The sequence below is a fragment of the Pongo pygmaeus genome, chromosome 20, assembly GCF_028885625.2.
Source record: "Pongo pygmaeus isolate AG05252 chromosome 20, NHGRI_mPonPyg2-v2.0_pri, whole genome shotgun sequence".
NCBI classification, from domain to species: domain Eukaryota; kingdom Metazoa; phylum Chordata; class Mammalia; order Primates; family Hominidae; genus Pongo; species Pongo pygmaeus.
In genome coordinates, this window is record NC_072393.2 from 4942119 (window position 1) to 4956068 (window position 13950).

General features: G+C 59.9%; 1 protein-coding gene across 9 annotated transcripts in view; it reads left to right on the plus strand.

The window, feature by feature from the left end:
- KDM4B (lysine demethylase 4B) overlaps nt 1-13950 on the plus strand; it is a 184540-nt gene that overhangs the window by 59627 nt on the left and 110963 nt on the right. For all 9 annotated transcript variants that reach the window (XM_054462795.2, XM_054462796.2, XM_063657995.1 and 6 more), the window contains exons 3-5: nt 4225-4390; nt 11233-11408; nt 12527-12641. In XM_054462795.2, the coding sequence (XP_054318770.1) occupies nt 4250-4390; nt 11233-11408; nt 12527-12641 (432 nt within the window). In that variant the 5' untranslated portion in view covers nt 4225-4249. The remainder of the gene's footprint in view (nt 1-4224; nt 4391-11232; nt 11409-12526; nt 12642-13950) is intronic.

Consider the following 13950-nt stretch of genomic DNA (forward strand, 5'->3'; position numbering starts at 1 on the left):
GCGATTTATGTGTGACATTTCCAGGAACTGCCAAGCTGTCTTGCAGAGCAGCTGCCCCACATCACCGTCCTGCCAGCCTGTGTTCAAGGGCCCCAATTTCTCCACATCCCCACCCACAGTGTCACCGTCTGTCGTTCTGATTCTGGCATCCTGGTGGGTGTGAGGTGGTGGCTCATTGTGGTTCTGATTTGCATTTCCCTGGTGCTGAGTGCTGCTGGGCACCTTTTCGTGTGCTTGTTGGCCATTTGTCTACTTTGGAGAGCTGTCTACCCAAGTCCCTGGCCTGTTTTTTGCTTGTTTTTTAGACAGGGTTTCGCTCCTGTTGCCCAGGCTGGAAGGCTGGAGTGCAGTGGTGCGATCTTGGCTCACTGCAGCCTCTGCCTCCCCAACTCAAGCGATTCTCCTGCCTCACCCTCCCAAGTAGCTGGGAGTACAGGTGCAGACCACCACACCTGGCTAATTTTTGTATTTTTTATAGAAACGGAGTCTCACTATGTTGCTTATGCTGGTGTCAAACTCCTGGCCTCAAGTGATCTTCCTGCCTTGGCCTCCCAAAGTGCTGGGATTACAGGCATGAGCCACCGTGCTCCCCAGCCTTGGCCCATTTTTATTGGGCTGTTTGTCTTTGCCTGTGAGTTGAGAGCCCCATTCCTTGGCGTGGCACCGTTGTGAGCATGTCCCTGTTGCCGTGCAGCTCCTCTGGCTCTTCCAGGGTGTCTGATGCCCCCAAGTCATCCTGTGTCCTCTGCCACATTCCTGGTGACCTGGAAGGTCAGTCACAGGGCTGCATTTCAGTAAATTCCCTCTTCCCTCTTTAGCTGTGTTGCACGTGCATCAAGGTTATGGCGCGTGGGGATTGTGGACCATTTTAGTTTTCCTCTTTATGATTTACCTCCTAAGCAATGTCATTTCAAAAGGCACAAATGGCTGGGTGTGATGGCTCATCCCTGTAATGCCAACACTTTGGGAGGCCAAGGCGGGAGGATCATTTCAGGCCAGGCGTTTATTAGCAGCCGGGGCAATATGGCAAGACCCTGTCTCTACAAAAAGTACGAAAATTAGCCAGGTGTGGTGGCGCACACCTGTGGTCCCAGGTAGTTGGGGGGCTGAGGCGAGAGGATGGCTTGAGCCCAGGATGTTGAGGCTGCAGTGAACCGTGACCGTGCCACTGCACTCCAGCCTGGGCGACAGAGCCAGACGCTGTCTCAAAAAACAATAGTTTTTTAAAAAGTGCACCAAGTTGCCCCTAGGGGGCGGTGGTGGGTGAAGTGCCTGAGCACCTGTGCTGAGAGCGGCTCCCGGTGTCACGGCTACACCTTCCAGATGGCAGGGCTGTCTGGGTCTCCCCAACGTGGGTTTTGATGCGTAACCTGCCATGGGCTTTTGTCACCTGACACTGCAGGGTGTGCTGCTGGCAGCTGTGGCCACGCGCTTTCCAGATGAGCCCCCACAACCCCAAGAGGTGTGGGGAGCCCCCTTTTTTATTATTTATTTATTTATCTATTTTTTGAGACAGGATCTCTGTCACCCGGGCTGGAGTGCAGTGGCGCAATCACAGCTCACTGAAGCCTCGATCTCCCAGGCTAGAGTGATCCTCCTGCCTCTACCTCCCGTGTAGCTGGGACCACAGGTGTGCGCCACCATGCCTAGCGCTTTCCTGTCATACACAGCACGAGTTTGAGGCATCCCTTGGGCCGTCCAGTCCTGCGCCAGGCCCTGTCCTTCCTGGGCCCAGCTGGTCTGGGGGACATGAGTGTGGCAGGCCCCATACTGCATAGGCCACCCTGTGGCCAGTCCTGTGGGGCAGGTGGGCTTTGATGACCTGGAGGTCAGAGCCTGCAGAGGGGGGTGGGCCAGCCCCTCACAGGACTCTTACTTGAGGGCTTCCTGGGAGCCGATGGCCCTTGCAGTGGGTTACAGGGAGGCAGGAAGAGGCCATGTGTGCGCCGGCCTGCAGAGAGGCAGCCAGGGACGGGGGCTGCTGGGTGCACGTGGGTCCCAGCGCCTCCACCAGCTGCCAAAGCGCAGGGGGAGACTCACGCGGTCATGGCAGCGCCCTGGCATAGCATACGGCCCAGCTGTGTGCCGTGTGGCCTAGGCCCATAACCGCCCCTCGTGGGCCTCTGTGCCTCCTCAGTAAGCTCAGTCGACCATGTCATCACCTATGATGCACAGAGCAGGGCCAGGGACCCGGTAAGTGCTGATGTGGGGACCACTGCAGCCACCACCGCATCTGGGCACTGTTTGTGGCAGATCCAGGGATGGCCTCAGGCCTTTTGCCTGGCCTCTGAGGGCTGGGGACCAGTGGGAGGCCTGAGGTGACTGCGTTCTGCCACCCAGTCCTCCCAGAGGACTGCCCTGACAGGTGCCTTGGCAGCTCCCCATCGTGGCCACTGGCCCAGCTCAGGCCAGCACTGAGGGTCCCACAGTGGTCCCTCTGAGCTGGTGGCTCCCTGGGGACAGTGCGCAGGCCCTGGGTGAACACTACATGGCCACATCTGGGTGAGAGCGGGAGGGCAGGTGCAGCGTTGGGGGGATCATGGGGCCTGTGGGGCTGGTGGGGTCGCAGGTGAGGATTTAGGTACTGGGCCCTGGCTGTGGGTGAGGGGCCCGCTGGGATAGTGTGGTGGCCTGGGAGGCCCCGCGCAGTCAGAGGCTGGTCTCTGGGCACAGGCAGCTCTGGTGACTGTGACAGGTGCCCTGCCTTTCCACACACTGTGACCGTCTAGTCTACATTCCTAGGCTGCACGTGGTCACGTGCCGTCCACGGTGTACTCGGGGCGTCCTGTGCAGACACTGGCTTTGCGGCTGCCCCATGGGAGAAGTCGCGAGGACTCTGCACAGAGCAAGGGTGGCGGGCAGGGCCTCAGCCCATGTGGGCTTGGAGCTGTGGGGTTTTGTCAAACCCAGTGGGGGTCTCTCAGCAGCAGCCCAGCCGGGGGTGTGACATCAGGGCTGGGGCTCAGCGCTGGGTATCAGTCCTGTGTGCTGCAGGCGGGGTATGGGGTGGACCCAAGGCAGTAGGGGGAGGCCAGGGGGCCACCTCGGCTTTGCTTTTGTCAGGATGGAGGGTTCTGGACGCCGGTGCAAGCCTAGCTGGAGCCTCCCTGCCGTCCTGCTCGGATTCCTGGGTGCATGCTGCCCTCTGGTGCCTGCAGTGGGGAGCACCTTCAGGAGCGGGTGGCTGCGCCTTGGTGGCTGGGCACCCCGCTCCCGGGACTGCCTGGGCGGCTGCCTGCCTTGCTTCCTTCACGCTCTGGATCACTTTGGGGGCCACAGGGTGGGGAGGTGGATTTTAAGTTTTTTCGTTTGTGTGGACTTGGGTCCTTATTTCCGAATCCTAGAGGGATTCTGTCGTCTTTCTGCCTTTGGAGACTTGAACCTGCCAAGGAGGACCCTTCCCTAGAGTCTGTGATCGAAGTCCCTTCCTAATCAGGGTGGGCTACCAGTTCCCACCCTGCAACACCTGGGGCAGGAGGGAGCCGCTCCTGCCTGCAGCCTCCGTGGAGAGGACGGTCTGACTGCAACGTTTCCAGGCGGGTACTGTCAGTGAATCGCTTGGCCTGGAGACTCAGCTGCGATCCCCCGTTCTGTACAGGGCTGGTGGGCTGGTTTATGACCCGCGTGACTCTGGGCAGCTATGATGGCAGGAAATGAGCCGTCCTGGGCGGGCCTGCTGCTCTCCTGGGTCAAGGTTCCTGCTGGGGCCTGAGTTCTGCTGGCAGCAGCCAGCCAGCCCCCCGTGACCCACAGGCCTGCTCCGAGGGGTGGGTCCCCCTGCCCTTGAGCGTGTGACCCTCACCCATGGCCTCCCTCGCCTTCAAAAACCCGCAGGTGCCGCGGTCTCTCGTGCGGATCTGGCTCAGAGCAGAGAGACTGATGTGCAGCGGACGCTGACACACCTGTGGCGTCCCTGATACGTAAGCCTTTCTCTCCGAGGCCCTGCTTAAAATTAGCGCACTGGCTCCCAGTGTCGCCTCGGCCTTAGAAACTAGGACGCCTCTGCTTCTCGTTAGCTGCAGCCCTCGTGCCTTTTATGCTCAGCAGAGTGACGAGGCCGCTCGTGGTTTTGTCTCCTGCCCTCGCTCAGCCGCGAGGTCCCAGCCGCCTTTGTCCTCCTAGTGGCCACGGTATTTTTAGCACGCTCCGTTCTGAGGGAGGACGGGCTCCAAGGGCTGGGCTTGGCGACACCGCTGGTTCACCCTCTCTCGTCTTCCTCCACAGGTGTGCTTCCCGCACAGCTGCAGCCATGGGGTCTGAGGACCACGGCGCCCAGAACCCCAGCTGTAAAATCATGACGTTTCGCCCAACCATGGAAGAATTTAAAGACTTCAACAAATACGTGGCCTACATAGAGTCGCAGGGAGCCCACCGGGCGGGCCTGGCCAAGGTGGGTGACATCCTGGCTCCAGCGCGGCCCTCCATCAGCCTGCGCCGTGGGCCTGCGGACATCCTGGGTCCCAGCTCATCCGGCCCCCCAGGCGAGGCCTGTGCATGTGGAATGTGTTTCGGGGCCACTCCCAGCTCGTTTACCAGCGCCTGTTTGTGGAGTTCCAACAATGTGCCAGGCACCATTCTAGGCACTGGAGTTGAGAAGTGGCCGGTGCAGGCCCTGGCTCCAGGGAGCTGGCAGGGGGTGGTGAGGACACACAGCCACACTGCAGTGAAGCCCAGGGCCAGTGGGGCACCAGGTTGTTCTGGCTGTGAGCTGACGTATCACTGAGGGATGTCAGGAGTCTAGGAAGCCTTCCAGGGTGTTCAGTGCCCAGGAAGACCTTACTTTCCTAGTAAAACCATTTTTTTTTAAGCTGGGTATGGTGGTGCATGCCTGTGGTCCCAGCTATTTGGGAGGGTGAGGCAGGAGGATTGCATGAGCCCAGGAATTAGAGGCTGCAATGAGCTATGATCGTGCTACTGTGCTCCTGTCCAGGCAGCAGAGCAAGACCCTGTCTCAAAAACCAAATCAGACCAAACCAAAAACAATCTTTTTGAGATGACAGAGTGGCTGGGTCAGGAAAACTCAAACAGGGCGACAGCGCAGGTAGATAGTGACCAGGAGCCTCCTCCCTGTCCCGGCCCAGTCCCCCACCCTCTCCCTGGAAGCAACACCGTTATTGGTTCTTCTCTGTCTCTCTCTCCTGGCATATTGTGCACGTGTGAGTGTGTGTGCGTGTATGTGAATACACACAGCAGACCCCCGAGCCCCACGTGCTGAGTATGTACAGTACCATGCTGCTCGGCTGGGCGTGATGGCTCAGGCCTGTAATCCCAGCATTTTGGGAGGCTGAGGCGGGAGGATGGCTTGAGGCCAGGAGTTCAAGACCAACCTGGCCAACACAGTGAGATCCCATCTCCACTAAAAATACAAAAATGAGCCTGGCGTGGTGTTGGTACACGTCTGTGGTCCCAGCTACTCGGGAGGCTGAGGTGGGAGGATCATTCGAGCCAGGGAGGTTGAGGCTGCAGTGAGCTGAGGTTGCGCCACTGCACTCCAGCCCGGACGACAGAGGAAGATTCTGTCTCACAAAACAAAACAAACTTCAAAGTTCGTGCTGCACGTTTCACAGCTCTGAAGGTGGCTGCCGTGGTCCGTGAGTCTCTGTGTTCGGATGTGAGCCTGTTGGAGCAGTGCTCACCCCTCAGTTTGGAAGATGAATCATCTTTGCGTTTTGGGTTCTTCCAGTTGCCTGCTGTTTGACTATCGCTGTTCTTCCTCAGTGAACCAGGGTCGGCGGGCAGTCTCTACACACGGCCAGAGAGTGAACACCTAGGCCCTGTGAGCCAGAAAGAGCAACCAGACACTGCGTGAATGAAAGTGCACCGCCCTGTGCCAGTACAACATTATTCCTGGATGCTGGAGGGCAAACGCATATTGTTTTCACCTGTCCTGAAATCATCTTCTTTTTTCTTTTCCCCCAACCACTTAAAAATGAAAACAAAGTCTTCTTAACTCAAAGGCTATACAGAAGCAGGAAGGGGCTGATTCGGCCCGAGGGCCACAGTTTGCTGAGCGCTGAGGCCTCCTGCCTCTCCGGGCCTCCTCCGCCCTGCCTCTCCCTCCACTCCCTGGTTTTGGTGGATTTTGTCATTAGCCTTGTCTCTCTCCTAGTGATCCTTCGGTATCAGACTCGCATTGTTATTTCTTCGTCTCTGAGCTGTAGAGTGAGGGAAGCAGTCTCGCACCGTCTTTTCTTCCCCTCCAAGATGGATGTTTTTTCTGTTTTGAGATGGGGTCTGGCTCTGTCGCCCAGGCTGGGGTGCTGGGGTGCAGTGGTGCGATCACGGCTCACTGCAGCCTTGACCTCCTGGGCTCAAGCAATCCTCCAGCCTCAGCTTCCCAAGTAGCTGGGACCACAGGTGTGCACCACCAAGCTGGATTTTTGCCTGTAACACACCATGACAATGTGGGAATGACAGCACATCTGTGTCCGGGTTAGAACGGTGAGGGCTGTTGCCATCCCGGCTTCAGTTCTGTCTTTAAAAGGCTTTGGTCCTCCTGTCTGATCTCAGACTGTCTTCTCTGGCCCTCTAGGCCACAGGCTGCTATCCCAGGAAAGGCCCAGGTCCTCCTCTTTCTCCTCTCCCTGGTGCCCGTAGGGCAGGTGGGACAGGCGTGGCCTCCCTTTATCCTGGCATCACATCTGCCTCTGTCTCCTGCCCTTGACCTACTTCCACATTTCCCAGGATGCAGCAGCCCTTTCTGGCTTGGGATCCAAGGCATCCTGATGTCAGGAAGTTGAGGGGAATCAGCATCTCAGACTGCCCTGCGCTCTTCCGAGGCACCTTTAAATGCCCGCTCCATCACTTCTTCCTCACCCCTCATCTCCCACCGGGCTCCGTGCCCCGGTGTTTCCGGCTCTCTCTGCCCTCCACGTGGCGGCCTTGGGTGCAGCCTGGGTTCCTGGGTGGCCTGTCCTCCCCCGGGCTGGCACCTCCGCTTTGTCCCTCCCTCTCTCTCTGCCTCCTTGGCTGCCGCCTCTTTGAGCCCTCATGTTGCTGCTTCAGGTTTCTGCACCCTCCCAGGCCAGTTCCCTCCGAGATTCTCGGCACCAGCGTCTTAGGCCAGTGTGGGGAGTGTGGTTTCCCTGCCTTGCGTTCTGCGTGTTCCTTCCCACGCCTCTCCAGCGGCAGCTCCCATGCTGCTTTTCCTTGCACCAGTGCGGAGAATCCTTTCTCAAACCCGTGGAGGTGGCTGGGCAGTAGGGGGCTGTCCGGGTCCCATGCTATGGAGGGGCCGTGTGTGCGCGTGTCTGTGTGACTGTGTGTGTGTGTGTGCGCACAGGAGACTGAGGTGGGGAGGCAGCTCTCACACAGCCCAGAGAGCTTGGCAGCTGCAGAGTCACGTTGGCACCCGCATGTGGCGCACGCACACCCCCTTCTGCAGCTCTGTGGGGACAGATGGGCTTGGGGAAGCATCTGTTCTGGCCCTGGGCAGCTCTGCGTCTTCCAAATGGGGGGCCCTTGGCTTGGGGCAGCCAGCCTCTTTGGAGAAGGAGCACAGTGCCCTGCTGGTTCTGAGCAAGCTGTGGGGGTGTTGGGGTCCCCCCTCACCCTGGTCTGCCTGCCTTGACCACCGTGTGTGTGCGTGCATGTATGTGTGTGTGTGTGGGGGGGGAGCTGGGGGTTTCCTGGTTCCATCAAAACTGTGTTTGGTTATACATCCCCCCTGCCCACAGCAGAGATCCGCAGGCCCGATGGAGCTGGGTGGGGGCGGGAGCTGCGGGCACAGCCCTGAGAGGGCCCTGGAGCTGGCGGTGCCCTGGGTGCAGGGAGCCTTCCACTGGAGTTGCTGGGGCCTCCACATGGGGTGTCCCCGGCCACTTGGGAAGCACTGAGGTGAGAGGGGCCCTGGAAGGCCCCGTCGGGGGTCCTGTTGGGAGGGGTGGGAGCTTCCGGTGCTTCTCCACTCCCACCAGCTGCCTCCCAGGCGGGTGCCAGCAGGGGGGGCCCTGGCTGCCCTCAGCTGTACAGCCCGCCCGGCATCTGCCTCTCACTGTTGGCATGTGGCCGGTTGCCTTCCTGGCCTCAGCTGAATCTGGCCCCTCAGGAGCCCCGTGTGAGGCACTTTCAGGGGCCGCCTGAGGCCTGGAAGACCCGAGTGTGGCAGCAGGAATGTCCCGAGCGGCTTTCAGTGCCTCCTTTTCAACCCTCCCCGCCTGGAGCACTCCTTCTGGATTCGCGTCTCGACAGATTGTGGGATGTCACTTCTGTCCTCTTCCGCCCTGCGGGATTTTCCCGGATCCTTCGGGTTTGAGCCCAGCTGGAAGTGGCCCTCGTTCACGCCGCCTGTCAGCACCTGCCTGGGCTGTGTCACCTAGAGTGTGGCTCCGCGTGTGCGGCGCAGACGCCGTGGGGGTGTTTGGAGCCTCCTGCGTGGCTCCCAGATGTCTTTACTACACAGTGCCCGCCGTGGAGGGGACAGATGAGCAAAGTAGCCCGAGGCGCTCATTCGAGAGCAGAGGAATCGGGAGCGAAGTGTTTTTGTTCATTTAGCAGACTAGGATAATGGGCGAGTTTCCTCTAATAGCACTGAAGAGGCGAATCCACGGCTTCCCCTCGGCCAGCGGCTTTGGCGTGGATTTGGAGCCGGGCCACTTTCATGGAACCCTCCTGCAGAAGCAGACTGGGGCTTCCTGGAGAGGCGGACAGTGCCTGTGTGATTCAGAGCAGCACTGGCCTGTGGAGTCTCTGACCATACCACTCAGTTCTCTGCAGGAACATCTCGTGTCTGGGACACAGGCCCTTTTGTTTCTGTTTCTCGCCTTTCACTCCTCAATGTCTTAGTGTCTCACTGACTCTTCAGCTGCTCCCCTGAAATCTAAGAGAACGGCAGCCCCGCAGCTGCCCCAGCACCCTGCCAGTGATGGGACAGGCTGTGCCAGGGACAGGTGCCCCAGGTGCCTGTTGCACTGTGGCCACAGTGGACATGGACAGTCTCCAGAAAGAGCCGGCGCTAAGCTGGACTGTCCTTTCCTTGGGACCGGCCTCGTCTCGGTTTAACTCTAAATTAGTGTTTCTCTTTGCTTGGCACTGTGGACTTGGGGCCGCATCATTCTCTGGGGTGGCGCCATCCTGGGCATTGCAGGGTGCTGAGCAGCTTCCCTGGCCTCCATCTACCTCATGCCAGGAGCACCCCCAGTCGTGAAAGCCACAGACGTTCCCAGACATGGCTAGGTGTCCCCCGGGGGACAAGACACCCCCCTCCCCCGCTCAGTTGAGAGCCACCTGCTCACTGTGGCTGCTGCTGCTGTTACTGCTTTTGCTAAAGAAACCTGCGCATGCCGGCCACGGAGGCAGCACCTTCCCGTCATTAACAGGCACCTGGAGGATAAGTGTTTTCATTGCCAAGCAAAAGAGTTTCTTCACTGATGTGATCGCTGGGTCCTTGGGGACAGTAAATGGATTTTAGCCGTTCTGGAAGCTGCCAGCGACGCGGGCGTCAACACACAGCTTTTCCCTTGGTGGCCCGGAGCACGGAGGGGCAGCTTCCCAGATTCCTGGCAGATGAGCTGAAGCGGGTGGGTTAGTTCCTTCTCCCTGTGCAGTGGGTGGCCTGGTCGACTCCTGGAAGGAGGCGTGGGGCCTGCAGTGCCCACCCCAGGACTGGGTGTAGCAGCCCCGGAGCGGCTGGGAGGGCCTGCACAGGAGGGTGTCTGGCGCCCAGAAGGCCCGTGGTGCCCACCAGCAGTCTAGAATCTGGTCTTGTCGGCCCATAGGCTTACCCCCACCAGAGGAGGGAACATGAGGCTGGGGACAAGGCCAGGAGCCCAGAGTGAGGCGTGTACTCCGGATAGCCCTGGTCTCTCAGCTCCTGGATGTCTCCAGAAAGAGCCGGCGCTAACCTGGGCTGTCCTTTCCTTGGGACTGGCCTCGTCTCGGTTTAACTCTAAATTAGTGAAGGCACCGGGTTCCGGCTGCAGTGCCGCCTCTGACAGGTGCTGGTCCTTGTCTTCCTCTGCTGTCTTCTCCGTGTGTTCCGGTGTCTGAGGCGGCCCGGGGCCTCTCTGGGGTGGAAGTGCATGCGGCCGCCAGGCTAGAGGTCCTGGGCCATAGTCTGCCCGCTCGCCCCAGGGTGCCCTGGGCTGTGTTGTGGATCGCTGTGTGCCTCAGTTTCTTCAGCGGTCAGATGGGAGCTCTGCCATTCCTTCCACCCAGGGGATGGGTGCGCTGGGCCCCAGCATGCTCTGCACAGTGCCCAGCTCCGCACAGCTCCTGTCCTGCCCCACGGCCCCTGTCCCATGTGGTGCTGTCGCCCTCCCTGAGCCTGCGCTTCCTGTTGGCCCACTCCAGGCGGGGCGGAGGCCCATGGGGGCCGGATCTGTTTCCCAGTGTTTCCTAGCTCCTAGAACTTGGGTTGTCCCATAGTGGGTCTCAGCCAAGTGGAGCCACTGGAGCGAGTGTCTGGGCTCCAACCCCTGTTCTTCAGGTGCATGTGGCCCCTGGTAGGCTCTTGGTGGCCAGTGGGTGCAGTTCTCATTTCCTGCTGCCAGAGGGCATGGTGAGCTGCAGCGCTTATGACCAAGCATGAAGATTCCCGTTTTAAAAAATGCCTTGCCAGGGCGTAGTGGCTCACGTCTATGATCCCAGCACTTTGGGAGGCTGAGACAGGAGGATCACTTGAGGCCAGGAGTTCGAGACCAGCCTGTGCAACAAAATGAGACTCCATCTCTAGAGAAAATTAAAATTTTTTTAAAAAATTAGCTGGGCATGGTGGTGCAAGTCTGTGGTCCCTGCTACTTGGGAGGCTGAGGTGGGAGGATCACTTGAGTCCAGGAGTTGGAGGCTGCAGTGAGCTATGATTGTGCCACTGCACTCCAGCCTGAGTGACAGAGCAAGACCCTGTCTCAACAACAACAACAACAACAACAAATGCCTCAAAATACGAGTCTCTGAGCCTCGAGATGCTGAAACACACACACGCCCAGTCCCACCTATGTTTGCTGAGTCTAATCCTGCACACGTGTCAGGGTCGGCCCTGGTGCTGGGGGGGGTGCTGTACCCAGCTTCCCAGGCCTGGAGGATGGCTCTGCCCTAGCAGGTGAGGCCCTCATTGGCTGCAGAGTCTCCTGGGGAGTTTGATAAGGCAAACGGGGGGTTCCTGGTGCCCCTGGGGGGTGTCCGGAGGTGCAGATCTGGGGGGCGCTGGTCTCTGGGGAGCCGGCGGCACAGTCTGCTCTCTGGCCCTGCCCTGAGGCTCCGAGGGCGCCACTGACTCCCATCTTGGTCTTGCAGATCATCCCCCCGAAGGAGTGGAAGCCGCGGCAGACGTATGACGACATCGATGACGTGGTGATCCCGGCGCCCATCCAGCAGGTGGTGACGGGCCAGTCGGGCCTCTTCACGCAGTACAACATCCAGAAGAAGGCTATGACAGTGGGCGAGTACCGCCGCCTGGCCAACAGCGAGAAGTACGCGGGGCGGGCAGGGCAGACCTGACCCCCGCCCCCGGGGGCACACCTGTTCATGGGGACCCTGGGGGCAGAGAAGGTGCGGTACACACAGCCCCTACGGCATGGCCGGTCTGCTCTGTGTGCCCCGCATGGGCTGTGGCAACCCCTAGCTCCCAGGGTGGATCTGGACCCTCTCCCGGCCTGGGCTGACCCACACCGCCCTCATCTCAGCTTCCCAGTGCATGTCGGGCGGTGCCCTGGTCTCCGGCCTGGGAGCACATCCGCCACATCCTCCTGTGACACCTGGGCCTGTGGCCCCTCCTCAGAGGGGGCTCCCTGGCTCCACACGGGCACATGCACAGGCACACAGGAGGGCACATGTAGACACACATGGGTACACAGGGCACATGCACGTCCATACACAGGCACACACGGGTACACACGGCACATGCACCTTTCTCCACAGGCACACATGGGTACACATAGGCACGTGCACTGGACACAGGCACGCACAGGCTCATACACAGGTACACAGGCACAACCATGTGGGCACACCTGTGGGCACACACCCAGGTACACGTGGCACCTGCGTGTACTGGTGGCGTTCCGAGTACAGCTCCCTGGTTCAGCAGGCACAGCCACGCAGCCTCCGTGCTGCGCAGGCCCATCCCGTCGCCGTGCCCTCCTCTCTGTGGCCTGCACCCTGTTGCTCTCTGAGGTTCACGTGCCTTGTGGCTCTGGCACCAGAGCAGAGCCTGGTCTGTCCCGCTCACCTGGCCTTCCCAGCCCCCTAGTCTGTCGTCTGAGCTCAGTCTTTGCCACACAGGGATGACAAGAGCCTCCCAGGGCCTCTGTCCCCTGCCCACTCCCCCTGGCGTGTGTTCTGATGTGGGTGCCCCGGGCCAGGATAACTGATAACTGAGGAGGGGTACGTGGGTTTGGGCCACTGCTCGCCCGTGGAAGTGCACTGTCCCACCCGGAAGCAGGTTGTGTGGTACCCTAGGCAGGGCAGCGGGCAGTCGGAGCAGAGCCCCTCCTGCCTCTTTCATGGGTGCCCTGGGTTCCAGGTGGCTGAGGGTGGGCTGCGTAGCACCCAGGCCTCACCCTGAGCTGGTTTTGGGGTGTTTGTTCACCAGGTACTGTACCCCGCGGCACCAGGACTTTGACGACCTTGAACGCAAATACTGGAAGAACCTCACCTTTGTCTCCCCGATCTACGGGGCTGACATCAGCGGCTCTTTGTATGATGACGTAAGTACGAGGCTCCGGGGAAGAACAGGGACCACCTTCCTAGTGGGTGGTGGTGGGAGGGCCCTGAACGGGACTCTGCCTTGGCAGATGAAGCTTCCAGGCAGGCAAGGTTAACCCCCTCGCCCAGGCTCTGGCTGCGGGCCTCGCCCTGTGGTGACGAAAGAGGAAGCCAGGCTTTCTCTGATTTTTGCAGGGCCCCTCCTGTCACACCCCGCAGCCCCCACCCTGAGCTCACCCTGGCCCCGCCTCTGGCCTCAGCAGCCGGCCCGCAGCGTGTTACGAACACGTGTACTTTTCCAGTCGCTGCCTCTCGTCTTCCTGGCACTGTGGGGCCTCGAGTCCTCAGCCCGCCAGGCCACCTGCTGGATTCGGCTCCAGCCCGGTCCTGACTTGGGCTCAGGGCCCAGAGACACTGGGGTGAGGGGATCCCACCTCCCATCCGGAGCCTGGTCTGCTGGAGCGTCCCCTTGTCCACACAGCCCGGGCTCTCCATGAGGGCCGCTGGCGGGCATCCCCAGAGTCCCAGCCTCAGGCATAAGGTCCCCCAGGCCCTGCTGGACGCCAGAAGTGGGCCTGCAAGTGGGCCTGTGTGGCGGGTGTGTGTGGAACAGCAGCAGGAAGCTGTGACTGCCCTGAGGCCATGGCCAGCCTTGGCTCTGCCCTGCTTAGTGGACCTTGTTTGCGCTGTGGCCCGCAGGGGACTGGGTTTGCTCTCTGAGCCGAGGGCGCCGGTTTATCACATGGAGGATTCTGTTCAGGCTGGAAGTGAGCCCACCCTGGAGAACCTGAGGTGGACGCCCCTGACATGGAGCCAGGCATAAGCCAGCTTTGCTTCCGGCCCCGCCAGAAGCAAACATGAGACCAGAGTATTTCGAATTTGGGATTTTTTTTTTTTGAATATTTGCATATACATCCTGAGATATCTTAGAGATGGGCCCTAAGTCTGCATTTGTCTGTTCTTGCACTGCTATAAAGAAATACCTGAGGCTGGGTGTGGTGGCTCACGCCTGAATCCCAGCACTTTGGGAGACTGAGGTGGGCGGATCACTTGAGGTCAGGAGTTCAAGACCAGCCTGGCCAACATGGCAAAACCTGTCTCTACTAAAAATACAAAACTTAGCCCGGCATGGTGGTGCGTGCCTGTAATCCCAGCTACTTGGGAGGCTGAGACAGGAGAATCGCTTGAACCCGGGAGGTGGAGGTTGCGGTGAGCCGAGATCGCGCCACTGCCCCGCAGCCTGGGCAAAAATGAGACTACGTCACAAGAAAAAGGAAAAAAAAAAAAAAGGAAACAAACGCCTGAGACTGG